At 51.5% G+C, this 15,034-nt stretch overlaps 1 protein-coding gene across 2 annotated transcripts in view; it reads left to right on the forward strand.

Moving 5' to 3' along the window:
* The window catches only part of CLCN6 (chloride voltage-gated channel 6), a 39,196-nt gene that overhangs the window by 19,830 nt on the left and 4,332 nt on the right, over nucleotides 1–15,034 (forward strand). For both annotated transcript variants that reach the window (XM_025373567.1, XM_025373626.1), the window contains 16 exons: nucleotides 686–812; nucleotides 1,463–1,530; nucleotides 3,134–3,192; nucleotides 4,060–4,192; nucleotides 5,113–5,226; nucleotides 5,467–5,633; nucleotides 6,197–6,323; nucleotides 9,899–10,022; nucleotides 10,261–10,414; nucleotides 10,581–10,740; nucleotides 10,827–10,933; nucleotides 12,281–12,467; nucleotides 13,278–13,435; nucleotides 13,622–13,778; nucleotides 14,616–14,723; nucleotides 14,816–14,941. In XM_025373567.1, coding sequence (XP_025229352.1) covers nucleotides 686–812; nucleotides 1,463–1,530; nucleotides 3,134–3,192; nucleotides 4,060–4,192; nucleotides 5,113–5,226; nucleotides 5,467–5,633; nucleotides 6,197–6,323; nucleotides 9,899–10,022; nucleotides 10,261–10,414; nucleotides 10,581–10,740; nucleotides 10,827–10,933; nucleotides 12,281–12,467; nucleotides 13,278–13,435; nucleotides 13,622–13,778; nucleotides 14,616–14,723; nucleotides 14,816–14,941 — 2,076 coding nt within the window. The remainder of the gene's footprint in view (nucleotides 1–685; nucleotides 813–1,462; nucleotides 1,531–3,133; nucleotides 3,193–4,059; nucleotides 4,193–5,112; nucleotides 5,227–5,466; nucleotides 5,634–6,196; nucleotides 6,324–9,898; nucleotides 10,023–10,260; nucleotides 10,415–10,580; nucleotides 10,741–10,826; nucleotides 10,934–12,280; nucleotides 12,468–13,277; nucleotides 13,436–13,621; nucleotides 13,779–14,615; nucleotides 14,724–14,815; nucleotides 14,942–15,034) is intronic.

Genomic DNA, 15,034 nt, shown 5'->3' on the forward strand with positions numbered 1-15,034 from the left:
GGGAACTTATGCAGATTCTGCGGGGAGGAAAAAAGGGGGAAAGGGCTGAAAACAAAATTGTTGGGTGCCATGCTCACTACCTGGGTGACAGGATCATTTGTATCCCAGACCTCAGCATCATGCAATATCCCCTTGTAACAGACCTGCACATGCAATCCCTGAATCTAAAATAAAAGTTGAAATTATTTTTCTTTAAAAAGTGCAAGTTTGGCCACTTTGGGAGGCCAAGGCGGGTGGATCACCTAAGGTCGGGAGTTCAAGACCAGCCTGACCAACGTGGAGAAACCCATCTCTACTAAAAATATAAAATTAGCCGGGCATGGTGGCACATGCCTGTAATCCCAGCTACTCGGGCAGCTGAGGCAGGAGATCGCTGGAACCCGGGAGGCGGAGGTTGCAGTGAGCCAAGATCACGCCATTGCACTCCAGCCTGGGCAACAAGAGTGAAACTCTGTCTCAAAAAAAAAAAAAAAAAAAGTGCAAGTCCTCCCATTGCCCCTCAGACCTCCTGAGTCAGATCCTCTGGCGTGGGGCCTGGCAGCTGTGGTTTAGCAAGCCCTCCAGGTGATGCTGACGCTGCTAATGAAGGTGGCCAGCTCGCCCTCTTCCGCTGCCCAGGTTGTTGAGGGTAAACCAGAGAACCAATGGATTTTGAGTTATGGGTGTGCCTGCTCTACTCCATCAGCCCGTGGCAGCAGGTTCTGGGATACCCGAGGTCAAATGCTATCTGAATGGTGTGAAGGTGCCAGGAATCGTCCGTCTCCGGACCCTGCTCTGCAAGGTCCTTGGAGTGCTGTTCAGTGTGGCTGGAGGTAAGAAGGGTCCAACTTACATCCTTCAAATACTCAAGGGGCAGAGATGACAAGAAGCATGACGTATTTCAGTTATTGGATTTGAACTGCAGGGCCCAGCCTCAAACAACTGATGTTTGCACTTTTTGTTGATGGGCTCTTTTTAAAATGCAGGCACTGTTCGTATGTTACCATCCAGATACCTGACAAACACACTCTTCAGTTTTGGAATTTGGAATTTAGTTTGTGGAATTCGCTTCTGTCAAAATTAGCAAGCTTTTTGTGTCAACAGCCAGATAGTAAATATTTCAGGCTTTGTGGGCCAAGAATCAGAATGGAAGCTCTTATGTTAATGCTTATGTAACCAATTACATGTGTCCACTTAAGAATGTAAAAGCCGGTCTTAGTTCTCAGGCCGTGCAAAACCAGGCGGGGAGCTGGTGGTCTGGCCTAACAGGTCATTTGCTGACACGTAATTTAGAAGTGGAGTGTTTTTTCTTCTAGTGAGACTTGAAATGGAGCTTATTTGATGGGAATTTGGTTCATTCTCTTATAAAGTCTTAGGATCATCTCTGTTTAGTTGTCAGGAGAAAAGGTTTTGTAGCCAAGGTCTCCTGACCCAGGGACATTTCTGCGCTGACCAATGGTCTTCCCTTTTTCACCCTGCCCAGGGCTCTTTGTGGGGAAGGAAGGCCCCATGATCCACAGTGGTTCAGTGGTGGGAGCTGGCCTCCCTCAGGTAAGATGGACTGAGAGGGTGTGGGCCTCCCGGGCAGGCCTAGTGGGAGGTCTGTGGTTACACTGGGCCAAATCCATTCGGACAGCCCTGACATCACGTTGGAACCTGGTGCCATTCTGGCTTGATATGAAAACCATGTGTCTGTCTCTCAGGAACGGGCATAACTTATACTTGGAAGTTTTAATGATGCCCTGCTGAACCCTAGGAGCAGAAATGTGACATAGAGAAAAACTATGACACAGGCAGATGAAAGTCACTGGGTGCCTCCGCAGCCATCGCCAGGCGCCTCCGTATAGGGTGGGGTGGATCATCTCAGGGCTGCCAGATCCAAGAGGCCTGAAGCATCGACTGACATGGTTTTAGGCACAGTTCCATGCTGATTCTAGCTGGCGTGGTACAGTCATAATAACAGCTGCTAGCTGAGTGGTCTGTGTGCCAGACGCTGCGTATACTAACTGCTTTCTCATAGCCACCTTCAATGATTTGTTATTGTTACCCCCATCCTCAGATGGGGAAACTGAGGTTTAGAGATGTTGAGGCACTAGCTGGAGACCTCAAAACTCCCGTTCTTAGGGGCTGCTCCAGATCCCTGGGCTGCGTTGGAGAAGTCTCAGTTCCCTGTAAACTGTCACTCACAGTCATTTCCCTCTCCAGTCCTGAGAAGAGGGAGTTACTGTGGTTGGGAGTCTCTGAGGTGAAGGAGGGAAGATTCTTTCTTCCAGAGCTCGTCTTTTGGTCTCTCTTCTGCTACTGCCTCAAGCACCAGATCTGGCAGGAGTGAGCCAAGGGGTGGAAGGAGTGGGCATCAGTGTGCGCTGTTGTGGAGCCGACCGAGCACAGGCTCTGGGCCCTTCTCTTCCTGGCGCTGCCGAGCAGAGCGGACTCAGTCTTCTGCAACAGCTTCTGCGTCCCCTCCCCTCAGCTCAGCCATTTCCCTTTTTCCTTTCTGACTTGTTGACGCTGCACAAAATGGGATTTCAGAAGGTCCTAGAAATTTGGGGGCAGGAAAAATAAGCTCCTCCCGAGGATGGGGGTGGTAATCTCCTTTTTCCCAAGTTTTTTTATTTTTTTCTTTTGAGACGGAGTCTTACTCTGTCGCCCAGGCTGGAGTGCAATGGCACCATCTCTGCTCACTACAACCTCCGCCTCCCGGGTTCAAGCGATTCTCCTGGCTCAGCCTTCTGAGTAGCTGGGATTACAGGCACGTGCCACCACACCTGGCTGAATTTTGTATTTTTAGTAGAGACAGGGTTTTGCCATGTTGACCAGACTGGTCTCTGACTCTCCTGACCTTAGGTGATCAGCCACCCGGCTTGGCCTCCCAAAGTGCTGGGATTACAGGCGTGAGCCATGAGCCACCATGGCCGGCCTCCTTTTTTCCCAAGTCGCTGTTCTGGACTTTCCTTCCTGCAGCACACTTACCCAGGTGTGCTCAAGCAGCAGGGCCTCCCCTAGTGCTGTGGATTCCCGCAGTTTCAGTCCTTCTAGACTGCCCCGACCTGTTTTCTCTCTTTTTTTTTCTTTTTGCACAATTACTGGGGTACAGGTGGTATTTGGTTACATGAGTAGGCTGTTTAGTGGCTCTCTTTTTCTCTCGCTTTAGTTTCAGAGCATCTCCTTACGGAAGATCCAGTTTAACTTCCCCTATTTCCGAAGCGACAGGTATGGAAAGGTTAGAAATTGGTTTTTTTGGAAGCAACATGTTCGTGCACTGCGGGTCAGACTCAATACTTGCTCTAGTCTGGCACGGTGTCCCCTGCTGGGAAACCCGACTGTGGGAGAAGGGGGCAGGCTTTGAACTTTTCTTCTGGAAATGAGCCGAAGCACAAGGCTAGCATCGTGACTTTTATTTTGTCATGCCATAAGCCCTAGATGCATTTCAGGCAAGTGAAAATGGTCCCAGATTAAAAACCCAACCAAGAAAGGCCTCAGACAGGCATATTCTTAGGAAGGCATTTTGTATTCCCCAGTGATTCACTTGGTCAGCCACCCTCCTGGGTCAGAACCTAGCAGACTTTTTAGCCCTGTATCAGATGTGTGTGTTACTGACCTGCACGCCTTGTGAGGCTCTTTCAATCAGAGACCCAGTTTAGAGTCACGGACCACTTTCTCTTTGTATTCCTGCAAGTCTGGCACATACCCAGAAGGCACCTTGATGTTTTTACGGATGCCGGGGTTTTCTGGAAGGAAGACCTGGTGGGAACATGGTGCAGCAGTGATCGCGCCGATCTTTGATCTGCCGCTGAGCTGGGGGCTGAGATTCTGAGATCACAGAAAACACAGAGGTCAGGGGCTCCTGTTCCCAGGCGGAGTAGCCGCCGTGCTGACAGGGACTCTGGTGCTGAGGTGTGTGGCTCTCAGCTGGGCACGCTCGCGGCAGAGGCTGCCTCCCCAGGGACCTGCCCTTCAGGATCCGTGCCTGTTCGGTTCATAGGTGTGAGAGAAAATGTTCACGATAAGGAAATCAGAAACCGCATTTTGTGGGCCGAGGGCTCTTTTTTGGATAACCCGTCTCTCTCCTCTCCTCAGAGACAAGAGAGACTTTGTATCAGCAGGAGCGGCTGCTGGAGTTGCTGCAGCTTTCGGGGCCCCAATCGGGGGTACCTTGTTCAGTCTAGAGGAGGGTTCGTCCTTCTGGAACCAAGGGCTCACATGGAAAGTGGTGAGGAGGACCTTCAGCGAAAGCCACCTCCCAGACTTAACCACACTCCCCGAATTACACTCGGTGTCCCTTACTTGGTACATGGAATGGTCGTTTTGATGAGACTTGGGGGTGTCGACTGGATCAGAAGCAGCTTTGCTCTTGTGCCCATAACCTCCACACTGGACGGTCTGTACTTCTCATATCAATACCCTCCCCAACTCCAAATCAAACTGCTGTTACCCACTTTTTTTTGTTTTTTGAGATGGAGTCTCACTCTGTTGCCCAGGCTGGAGGGTAGTGACGCGATCTCAGCTCAGTGCAGCCTCTGCCTCCCGAGTTCAAGCGATTCTCCTGCCTTAGCCTCCTGTGTAGCTGGGATTGTAGGCACCTGCCATCACGCCCAGCTAATTTTTGTATTTTTAGTAGGGACGGGGTTTCACCATGTTGGCCAGGCTGGTCTTGAACTCCTGACCTCAAGTGATCCACCTGCCTCGGCTTCCCAAAGTGTTGGGATTACAGGCGTGAGCCACCGCGCCCGGCCTTGTTATCCTCTCTTGATGAATCACCTGCCATGAAAATGTGAAACTGGCTGTTGTCATAAAGCAGGAAGTGATGGCGCTTGGACTGGAACTGGTCTCCCTCGGAGCAGGCCGTCCTTCCCTTTGCATTGATCCTTCCTTTTGGTGCAAGGTCTTGTCCATAAAGACTCTAAATAGACTGTCATAGTAGAGTAGGCTGCTGGAATGGAAACTTCTTAAAACCCGATCTAGAGTAGGTCACACCTGGGGTGTATCTACTGCAAGGGTGACCAGATCCCCGTACCCTGATGTGGATTCTGCAGGTCTCTGCATAGAGCAGTGGGTACCAGGAGGAAGGGTCGGTAGAGAGTAGGACATGCCACTCCTGAACCTTCTTGTCTTTTGTCACCTCTCCCTTAGCTCTTTTGTTCCATGTCTGCCACCTTCACCCTCAACTTCTTCCGTTCTGGGATTCAGTTTGGAAGCTGGGGTTCCTTCCAGCTCCCTGGATTGCTGAACTTTGGCGAGTTTAAGGTATGTTTTGTCCTTTCCCGCAGGATTTCTAATTTGACCCATGAACATTTCCTGTGAAGTGAAGGACCAGAGAGAAATGAGCAGAGGGCTAGGTACAGCTTCCAGGGGCACGTCTCGCCCATTAGCCTCTGCCGTGCGGGGAAGCAGCCCCACTCTTGCTTCTCTGTCTTCTCTTCTGTCTCTTCCGGTTCTCATGGCTGCTATGGTTTTTCTCTCCCTCTCCCTTTCCCCTTCTCTCAGTGCTCTGACTCTGATAAAAAATGTCATCTCTGGACAGCTATGGATTTGGGTTTCTTCGTCGTGATGGGGGTCATTGGGGGCCTCCTGGGAGCCACATTCAACTGTCTGAACAAGAGGCTTGCAAAGTACCGTATGCGAAACGTGCACCCGAAACCTAAGCTCGTCAGGTATCTGCGCAGTCGCCTCCCCCCAGCCTGCTGTGGCTCCGTGAGCTTGGTGTGGGCCGCGCCATCTCTCCCGAGGAGCAGACCCTGCCTCCACGGCTTTGATTTCTCATCTAAGACTGAGAATCTGCACACGGCCATGCATCTGCCCTACTTGATAGGCCAAAGGGCTGAGCCAGCTTAATTTATGTCAGAGTTGCTGGTTGACTCCCTGCCTGTCCTGACTTGCCACTCGGACACATGACAAGGTCACGAGGGTCACCATGACCCTGCCGAGCAGCTTGCTCTCAGGAGACTTCTCGCCCCAGGACTTATAATGGAAAGCCATTCATTCCTTGGAGAGAGATGTGGACGTAGCAGCCCACTTTAACTGCCCACTTTTTACAAACAAATTGCTGGAATACAGCAAGTCACTGATGAATTCTGCACACGTGTTGACTGACCAGGGGCTGCTGTGAATGCTCTTTGGAGAAATCGGGGTTGGGGGTAGGCAGGGTTATGTTTTGAATTCCTGAGACCGGAGCTTCTTTCTGTGGCGTTAATAACAGCTGTGCTTTGCCTCCTAGAGTCTTAGAGAGCCTCCTGGTGTCTCTGGTAACCACCGTGGTGGTGTTTGTGGCCTCGATGGTGTTGGGAGAATGCCGACAGATGTCCTCTTCGAGTCAAATCGGTAATGACTCATTCCAGCTCCAGGTAACCCCAGTGCACCTGCTATCTTTATCCCATACCCACAAGGAAGAATCCAGAAATGTATGACCTTCCTCTGTTGAGAACTGATAGATGTGTTGGGTTCATCCTTCCACACCCATACCCGAGCGCTGAGAGATACGGGAATTTGTAGTCGTCTTTTTACCTAAGAGCAGGTGCGCACCAAATGTCCTATGTCTTTGCCACTTCTGTGAACAACCCTGGCGTCACAGAGGGAACTCCTCTCTGTTGAACAACATTCATGGGAAACAGACACTTGGGAAGCTGACAGCAAGGTGCTTTCCGAGCCCCAGTTACTCTTCCACCTCCCTTTGCCTGAAGGGGCCACAGCCCAGAGGCTCAGCACCCACCTCCTCACCTCTGTGACTATGACAGTCACTCTTGAGATAAGAGGAAGAAATGTCTGTGTCAGGTCAAGGAGGCTCCTCTCTTCCCAGCATCCTCTGCCTCTTCCCGGCATTGGGTCCTTTGCGGGTGTGCCGCCCTCCTGCACTTCTCCTTTTCCCTTCTTTGGGGGCGCGATATTTTCCAGAGGCATTCCCCGAGAAGTGGGTCCCATGAGGTAGTCCATGGAGCCTACTCCACGCCGTTTTTTTGGTCCAACCCAGTGGCTCTGAGAGCCACACCTGTCGTTCAGTGAGTCAGCCAGATGTGTGATTCCAGCCCTCGGCTGCAGACGGGTGAGCATTCTCTAAGAGAAGTCGGCCCTCCACATTTGTGCATCCTGCATCCATGGAATTACATAGGGCAAACCAACTGTGGAGCACATATATTCAGGATGCAAAACATAAAAAAAAACAAGACAACAGTAAAAAATAATGCAAAGAAGAAACAGTACAGTGTAACAATTATTTACATAGCATTTACATTGTATTAGGGTATGATAAATCTAGAGATTTAAAAGTATATAGGAGGACCTACATAGGTTATATGCAAATATATACCATTTTATAGCTGGGACTTGAGCGTCCCTGGATTTGGTATCCATCGGGATCCTGGACTCTATCCCTGGTGAATACTGAGGGACAACTGTACTCTCTTCTTGTTGCTTCTCAGTAAACCCTCGAAACTCTCAGATCCCCATTGGGGCCCTTGTCTTGGAGGACAGCCTCTTCAGTGTCCCTAGTTATATGTATATATTATATATATATACACACACACACGTATATATAGTGTGTGTGTATATATATTATATTTTTGTTTGTTTTGTTTTTTTTGAGACGGAGTCTTACTCTGTTACCCAGGCTGGAGTGCAGTGGTGCAATCTTGGCCCACTGCAACTTCCGCCTTCCAGGTTCAAGCAATTCTCCTGCCTCAGCCTCCCGAGTAGCTAGGATTATAGGCGTCCACCACCAAGCCCAGCTAATTTTGTATTTTTAGTAGAGATGAGGTTTCACCATGTTGGCCAGGCTGGTCTCGAACTCCTGACCTCAAGTGATCCACCTGCCTCGGCCTCCCAAAGTGCTAGGATTACAGGTGTGAGTCACCACGCCTAGGCTGGTGTATATATGTATATTCTTAAAGGGTCGAGGGGGAAAAAAAGAATATGCTGCAGAGACTGTATGTCACTGGCAACCTCTAAAATATTTATTGTCTGGCTCTTTACGGAAAAGTTTGGTGACCCCTGTTACTAGTTATTCCCAAGCCCAGCTTGTTACCAGACGGATACCTTGATGCATGTGATTTAAAGCATACAAAACACGATTCTATGGTCAAATGTGCTAAGAATTAAATATGCTGCTTCATCTTTTTAGAGACAGGATCTCACTCTGTCACCCAGGCTGGAGTACAGTGGTGTGATCATAGCTTACTGTAACCTCAAACTCCTGGGCTCAAGCGATCCTCCCATCTCAGCCTCCCGAGTAGCTGGGACTACAGGTGCATGCCACCACATCCAGCTTATTTTTATAGAGACAAGATCTCACTGTGTTGCCCAGGGTGGTCTTGAACTTCTGGCCTAAAACGATCTCCTGTTTTGGCCTCCCAAAGTGCTAGGATTACAGGCGCAAGCCACAGCATCCAACCTAAATACGTTCCTTTATTACAGAACTTCTGGGGCCTTATTCCCATAAGTGTTACAAGTGTTTGGTGTCTTTATTGTGTACCAGATGTTCCACTGAGCACTTTATATGATTTCGTTTAATCCTTACTAGCACTGTGCTGCCCAGTAGTTGTGCCCCCATTTTACAGCTAAGGAAGTTGAGGCACAGTGTGGTCTTGACCAGAAACCTTCAGCTACTCATATATGGTGAGAGGGTAGGTGTTGTTACCATTTTATAGGTGAGGAAACTGTCACAAAATGAAATATCCTTCTCAAGGTCACTAGAGAGTGGCAGAGTTAGAGACAAAGCCATCTGATTTTGAAGCCTGTGCTCAGCTTTTAGCAGACACGCTGATTTCCAAGAATTGCTAGGATGTTTCTCAATGCAGTTGACCACAGGACTCTTTCCGGAAAGCCTTCAGGACTGAACTTCCTCCAGACAGTTTGGGAAGCACTGCATGTGTCTATTAAGAAGCCGTCAGCTGAGCTCATCCCCCATGCACTCCACAATGCTGAGGCTCTGCACACGGCTCACCTGTGCCAGGTGCTGCCAGTCAGCAGTGCCATACTGTTTCCGCAGCAGCCTGCATCCCTCTGTATTGCCCGGCCCATTTCACCTGGCGGGGTCATACAAACCACCCCCTGGTATCGTTATCACGTCCACATAAGGGCATCTCCACAGCGTCATCAATAAGTGTCATCCAGAAGAAACCCATAGCCTTGATTAACCTTTGTAATAACACTCCCTATTTACATGCACAGTGATAGGTGTGAAGTACAACCTTGTATTGTTGTACACTGTCAACTAGAAAATAAAACAGCATACTTGAAGCACCCTTGCCCTCCGGCAAGGATCCCATCTTCCCGCACAGAATGATGGCAAGCAAATGAGGTCTAAAATGTGTAGAAGTAGAAATCATCTCTTTTTCTGCTTGGGTTCTGCTCCCCAGATGGGGTTTAGGAGGAGAGGCAGCCTGGAGGACTGGGTCTGCTCTCCAGGCATTGTGGAGGTGGGTTTTCTTTTGCAGCAAATTCGGGCGCTTTTTTTTTGTAGCAAATTGCCCCAAAATCGAAGACTTTTTCTATTTGGAACCAGAGTTGGGGCTTTCAGTCAAGCAGTGCCTTGGATTTTCCTCCCCAGATACCTGTCAACTCCCAGTCACTTGCTGTCACTTGCCTCATCTTCCCCAGTCCTAGGGCTCTCAGGCCAGGCTTCTAGCAGCATCACCTAGAAAGTTAGCACCAGGAGAGGAAGCAGAGCCAAATTCACAGTGAATCACGGCCATAGTGACATTTTCATCATGAGTGTGGATGAACACAGGCCCTCATCCCGATTCTTTCATCTGTGCATTCAGAATGTAAAGAATACACTTGCCCGTGTGGCTGCCATTGGTAGAGGTCAGTTTTTGGCCTGTTTGATTGGCTGTGCAGCCACCTGTTTTGGACCCGATGGAGACATCCCACTGGAAGACTCAAAGTCAGGTGTCCTTGTACTGATTTTCTGATTCCTTCTTCTTAGGTCACAGAAGATGTGAATTCAAGTATCAAGACATTTTTTTGTCCCAATGATACCTACAATGACATGGCCACACTCTTCTTCAACCCTCAGGAGTCTGCCATCCTCCAGCTCTTCCACCAGGACGGTGGGTGTCTGCACTGCAGCCCATTCCTGGGCGATTGGTGTCATCTGAGACACAGCCAGGCTTGCCCTTCATTCCGAGCAAGACCAGGACTTCTTTGTAATGCCCACCCAGAGAAAAGATTGGTTTCTGCCTCCAGTGTTGGAAGGGGAACTGGCATGGGGTGTGGTCGGGCCCCGTAGGTCTGCTGGGCCTTGGCAGGCATCCGGTGGTGGGACTCAGATTGGCTCTTCCCTTGCAGGCACTTTCAGCCCCGTCACTCTGGCCTTGTTCTTCATTCTCTATTTCTTGCTTGCATGTTGGACTTACGGCGTTTCTGTTCCAAGTGGCCTTTTTGTGCCTTCTCTACTGTGTGGAGCTGCTTTTGGACGTTTAGTTGCCAATGTCCTAAAAAGGTACTCTGTGTGTGTGCGCACGTGTGTGCGCATGTGTGTGTGTGCATTCATGTGTCTGTGCCCGTGCATGCACGTATGTGCATAGGCACAAGAGTGTGAGCTGTAGGTCCCCCCACAGCCTGTCAGTGTGGTTCAAAGCCATGTTCTTGGTGTTCTTCTTCACTAGCTACATTGGATTGGGCCACATCTATTCGGGGACCTTTGCCCTGATTGGTGCAGCGGCTTTCTTGGGCGGGGTGGTCCGCATGACCATCAGCCTCACGGTCATCCTGATCGAGTCCACGAACGAGATCACCTACGGGCTTCCCATCATGGTCACACTGATGGTGAGCACACGCCCTCCAGGCCTGTCAGGCTCAGGGCCACGTTCACCCGACAGGACCTATTTTTAGGCCTTTGCTTTGTGTTTCAGGTGGCCAAATGGACAGGGGACTTTTTCAATAAGGGCATTTATGATATCCACGTGGGCCTACGAGGCGTGCCGCTTTTGGAATGGGAGACAGAAGTGGAAATGGACAAGTAAGGCCATGATTTTGCTCATGTCCTAGTTTCAGAATGTATTAGCTCTAAGGCCTAAGGAATGTTGATATTAGGGTAGGAAACAGTAACTCACTTTTCTTGGGCTGAAAGAAGCAGCACACCCATTCCTAAGCATGTGTGAGAATGTGGAGCAGCCCATGGGCTGGGCGCTGCGAGGACAGGGCAGGGGACACGGGGACTGTACTGGACAGGGCCTCTTCGTGGTGGTTTGGCTTCCATGGCATTCTGGTTGGATATGAGGTGAGGTCTCTGGATCAAGTTCGTGATGTGATTGAATGTTTAAGGGTATGCCAAGCCCCAGGAGTGAGAATAGCCTATTACACATGTGCCCACCAGAATGCCCTGCTGCTAGCCGTGATTGTTCTGGGCATAATCACCTCATAACCCACCTGCTAATCCACAGGTACCTGGGCTTCCTATGTCTAGACAGCAGGCAAGGCCCTTACGGGATAACACGGGGGCCAGCAGGCTGTTTCTGTGGAGGGCCAGATAGGAGGTTATTTCCAGCTTTCCGGGCCGTATGGTCTCTGTCACGACTACTCGACTCTGCCATTGCAGCAGGAAAGCAATGAGCGCGATGGACTTGATCGGTGGGCAACAAGTTTGCTGGGCCCTGATCTAAAGGGGGACCCAAGTGCTGTTTTTATTATTATTATTGTTATTTTTTGAGACAGGATCTCACTCTGTCACCTAGGCTGGAGTACAGTGGCATGATTATAGCTCACTGCAACCTACGCCTCTCAGACTCAAGCGATCCTCCCACCTCAGCCTCCTGAGTAGCTGGGATCACAGGCGCGTGCCACCACACCTAGCTACTTTGTAACGTTTTTTATAGAAATGGGTTTTGCTGTGTTGCCCAGGCTGGTCTCGAACTTCTGGGCTAAAGCAATCCACTGACCTCAGCCTCCCAGAGTGCTGGGATTACAGGCGTGAGCCACTGTGCCCGGCCCGGACGTTGTGGTAAATGCTGTAGCACAATTAGCAGTTCAGGGGCAGTATGTGGAGTGTGCTGCAGGGCACCGAGGAGGACCTGGCCAGCCCCTGGACCAGCAGCAGGACTTCCTGGTGAGGGGATGTTGCTGTTTAGTTGAGGGATGAGCCAGGGCCCATCAGCCTGGCACAGCAGGGAAGGACATTCCAGGTGCGGGGAACAGCATGTGTGGGGGATAGAAGTACAAAGGAATGCACTGGGTTTGAGGGAGGGCTGGAGCAGTTCAGAAGGGAGCTCCCCGCGTGGTCTGAGCAGGGCTGAAGAGCCAGCACAGCTTACTCCCAGGGGCCTGCGGGCGCTGTCACAAGGCTGGATGACTTGCCCTCCTCCCCCAGGCTGAGAGCCAGCGACATCATGGAGCCCAACCTGACCTACGTCTACCCGCACACCCGCATCCAGTCTCTGGTGAGCATCCTGCGCACCACGGTCCACCACGCCTTCCCGGTGGTCACAGAGAACCGCGGCAACGAGAAGGAGTTCATGAAGGGCAACCAGCTCATCAGCAACAATATCAAGTTCAAGGTAAAGAAAACGGCATGAGAGGAAAGGCGGGTGAGAGACAAGCGGTCCCGTCTCACGCGGCTTAGTGCTTTGCCCAGCCAGCTCTCGGGAAGTTGGCACTGTTCTCATCACATGCGACAGGGAGAGTAGATTTGACAGCAGGGGCAGCTTTATCAGGCCATGAAGACGTGTGTGCGTTCCTGCCGCAGTGAGCATATGGATAGATCTGTTTTTCAAGTCAGCAGCTTTCATGGTTTATTATTTACGTGTGAGAGTATCAGGATAAGTTCTAGAGATGCCAACAACAAAAATGGACTTGGACCTACTTAAGAAAGAGAAGGAAATCCACAGGAAAGCTCAGGACAGCCGAGAAAGCTGAAGGACCAGAACCCATGTGCTGTGGGGACCAGGTGAAGGGTCTAGCAGACACCCCTCGGGTACCAGGAGGAAGGAGCACCGGCCCTGGGTTCCTCTTGATTCCGATTCAGAATCCAGGGAGAGGGGGCATCCCGTTGCCTCACTTGGGTCGTGTGCCACTCCTTGGCTTTGGGGGCAGGCAAGTTGATTGGCAGTTCTATGAAGACAGGATGTTGTTCCCCTCTGGAGAATCAGGCTGCTCTTCCCAGATGAAACCACAGAGGCTGCAGCCAGGTCCTAGGGTTCAGACTCCTTTGAACCACCAGCCCAAGCCACTTCTTTGAACCTCAACCCCTTTAAGTTCCTGCATCCGGATGTGCCTCTGACCCCCCCGTCACCCAAATCCTCAAGCTCCATCAGTGCTGCTGTGTTCGTTTGCCCACACGCAGTAGCCTGTGTTCTCCCCACCCACAGAAATCCAGCATCCTCACCCGGGCCGGCGAGCAGCGCAAACGGAGCCAGTCCATGAAGTCCTACCCCTCCAGCGAGCTGCGGAACATGTGTGATGAGCACATCGCCTCTGAGGAGCAGGCCGAGAAGGAGGACCTCCTGCAGCAGATGCTGGAGAGGAGGTGAGAGCCAGGCGCGGCCCCCGCTGCCCGCAGGGCTACACGGCAGCGGGGTCAGCCCTTGGCTCAGATGTTGTGAGGTGGCTCCTGAGTTTCCTGGGAAAGTTGGATGGGGAGCAGGCTGGGGACATGGCTCAGAAGAGCTCCCGCTGAGGGTATCCCAGGCAGCATCTGGTTTTTGTGTAACAGATACACTCCCTACCCCAACCTATACCCTGACCAGTCCCCGAGTGAAGACTGGACCATGGAGGAGCGCTTCCGCCCTCTGACATTCCACGGCCTGATCCTTCGGTCGCAGCTTGTCACCCTGCTTGTCCGAGGAGTTTGTTACTCTGAAAGCCAGTCGGTAAGTCTCTCCAAGGCAGAAATCAGCCAGGCCAGGCCTGATGAAGCTTGAGGGGTTGGGCGCTGCCCGGCAGGCCATAAACAGTGCTGTAGGGAAAGCTGAATGCAAGGCAAGAAGTACAGAGTGGACTTACGGGAGGAGTTGCCACAGCCGGGTGGCGAGAAACAACAGCAATTTATTCCTTCCTAGTTCAAGGCCAGAAGTACAAAATCCAGTTGTCACCAGGGCAGTGCTCCCTGGCTCTGGGAGAGGTGCTGTCCTTGCACCTTCCTAGCTCATGGGAATTGCCTGCAGTCCTTGTTGCTCCTGACTCTGAATGCAGCCCCCATCCTCACCACTGTCATCACAAGGCGTTCTCCTGTGTATCTTCTCTCCTTTCCCTAAGGACACTTGTCACTGGATTTGGGGCCCACCCTAATCCAGCATGGGCTTATCTGAACTTGGTCACATCTGCAGAGACCCTGTTTCTAGAAAGGTCGCATTCATAGGTTCTAGGGCTTAGGACTTGGCCATATCTTTCAGTGGGGGGACAGATTTACCCCCCCAGCCACTTAGCGCTTTCTCACTTAAACTTCCAAATAAGCCATTTGCGCCTCATGAATCAGGAAGAAAGGGAGTGCAGAGAGATCAGGGGACGGCCCAGGGTGCCACAGCTAGGACTTGGCCAAGGACTGGGTTTGACTGGAGAGCTCTCACCCTGGAGTGCCTGCTGCTGCTGTGCCACCTGCCTCAGCAGCCCAGAGCTGGGCATATTCAGGCATCAAGGGAAGGGGCTCTCGGGTGACCCCGCTGGCCACTGCTGCCCGAGCACGGACAGTGTCTGGGTTGGAATTGCAGAGCGCCAGCCAGCCGCGCCTCTCCTACGCCGAGATGGCCGAGGACTACCCGCGGTACCCCGACATCCACGACCTGGATCTGACGCTGCTCAACCCGCGCATGATCGTGGTGAGAAGGGCCACCCTAGCCTGTCCCATGTGGAGCTTCCTCTTTGCGTTGTTGGCATCTCAGGCAGCCGGTGACACACGGTCTCTTTGCAGGATGTCACCCCATACATGAACCCTTCGCCTTTCACCGTCTCGCCCAACACCCACGTCTCCCAAGTCTTCAACCTGTTCAGAACGATGGGCCTGCGCCACCTGCCCGTGGTGAATGCCGTGGGAGAAGTGAGTGAGGCCCTGGCCCTGCCCCCACCTTTGAGAAAGGATCCCCCAGCCAGGTGCTGTTTGTGCACCCAGGCTTCTCACCAGAAATGTAGG

Source organism: Theropithecus gelada, chromosome 1 (genome assembly GCF_003255815.1).
Source record: "Theropithecus gelada isolate Dixy chromosome 1, Tgel_1.0, whole genome shotgun sequence".
Taxonomy (NCBI): domain Eukaryota; kingdom Metazoa; phylum Chordata; class Mammalia; order Primates; family Cercopithecidae; genus Theropithecus; species Theropithecus gelada.